The sequence below is a fragment of the Cariama cristata genome, unplaced genomic scaffold (assembly GCF_000690535.1).
Source record: "Cariama cristata isolate BGI_N322 unplaced genomic scaffold, ASM69053v1 scaffold40553, whole genome shotgun sequence".
In the NCBI taxonomy this organism is placed as follows: Eukaryota; Metazoa; Chordata; class Aves; order Cariamiformes; family Cariamidae; genus Cariama; species Cariama cristata.
Window position 1 is genome coordinate 6,873 of NW_009609733.1, and position 1,591 is coordinate 8,463.

The window sequence follows — 1,591 nt, forward strand, 5'->3', positions numbered from 1 at the left end:
TCTAAGCTGGAGAGAGCCAGGACACTGCCTGCGAGGCTGCCAGAAAAAGGGAAACACTAGAATGCACTGGAGCAATACATGCATAGGGCTTTCTCCACGTCGATGGGCTGCCCATCCATCCAGGGCAGCAGTCTCCAAACTGCTGGCTACTACCTGTTCCCAGTTCCTGCTTCTCGTAGCCAGAAACGACTGACAAACACTCTGTCGTGCAGCAGGACAAAAGGTGTCACATCAGGGATGAACGAAGTTGGGGGGAAGGAGAGTGGGTTTGAAAAGGATGTCGAGTCCTGTCCTCAGACTTAGCCCTTAACAGAACCCCGAGCTACATCATTCCAAGCAACATCATTCCAAGCAAAGCACCAGTGGCAGCTGCTCCATCTCCCATCTGGCTCTCATCCAAACAAAGCGATCAACAAGCCTTCAGCAGATGATAAACTCACAAAAGACAAAGCTTCCTCAATAGGGCTCTATATCCAGTCTACTTTGTAAGAGTTACAGCAAGCAATGTTTCTGAGAAGTTGTCCGAAGCATGAGAAAAGGTTACCATAAACCCTGTTCTTCTCCTTATTCCCTCCTCCAAAGCGCTGCTGGTCCAGAAGACGAAGGCTTACCCGTAAGTATGTTCTGAATGCAGTCATAGTGAGTGAAGCTGTAGGTTGTCTTGGATGAGGATGAGGAGTCTTTGGGAAGAGTTTCCCTCAGATGAACCTCGAGGCCATTTAGAGAAGCCAGACTGCTGTGGTACTGCAGACAGGACAAAAAAAGGCAAGTGTTAGAGTGGAAGCCCTGCTTCATCTAGACTTCCCAGGAGGTACTGGAGGGAGCCTGGGTGACTGATGTCGACAACAGAGGGACTGGATCCTTCTACGCTCTGCTGCTGCTGCCCAGGCTCCCACCAGGAATGGCTGGGAAACCTGGGCACACAGGAAAGTGGACGAGTCTCACAGCTTACAAGTCAGTGAGAGAGGGACTCAGAAAAGGGCACTCCAACCTGAAAATAAGCCATTAAACCACCTGATGCTATTAATTACAGGAAAAAGCAAGACTCCATTAATTTACCATCAAACATTACTCTCCAGGGCTCATTTTCACATCCTGGCCACGACTTTCAGCCGCGGCAAGGAATATTCCTTTGCTTACCAGCCCTTATTACACCAGACAGACACTAAAACACAGGATGCAGCTTTACACGCTTGGGCTGGATTTAATTGCCTACAGTGTTTCCCACAGCACCCTCGCAACACACGAGTAAATCTTCTAACGGGCACTCAGCCTCCGCTGTGAGCTTCTGGCCAGCTGCAGACTGCAGGCACTGAGCTATCACTAGAAGGAAAAAAAAATAAAAATAAGCCAAGGAAACAGCCTCAGCTGTGGGGTAACGACAGGCCCTGCATGGAGCAATGGATTCGCACAACAAGGTATTAACATGAAAGCCCAGCTGCTTTCCTGACTGGACTTTCAGTAGCCCAGCTGCCCTGAGGCTCCCAGGCAGCAGGCAGGGCTGCAGGGCCCTCCAGCAGCACTGGGAACATGAACTCCATCATCCTCCAGCCTGCCCAGCTGCTTTTCTCCACCACCGAGGAGGCTCACA

General features: G+C 50.5%; 1 protein-coding gene across 1 annotated transcript in view; it reads right to left on the minus strand.

The window, feature by feature from the left end:
- The window catches only part of HPS4 (Hermansky-Pudlak syndrome 4), a 13,378-nt gene that overhangs the window by 2,198 nt on the left and 9,589 nt on the right, over positions 1–1,591 (minus strand). Inside the window, exon 10 of the mRNA XM_009697615.1 lies at positions 612–744. Coding sequence (XP_009695917.1) covers positions 612–744 — 133 coding nt within the window. The remainder of the gene's footprint in view (positions 1–611; positions 745–1,591) is intronic.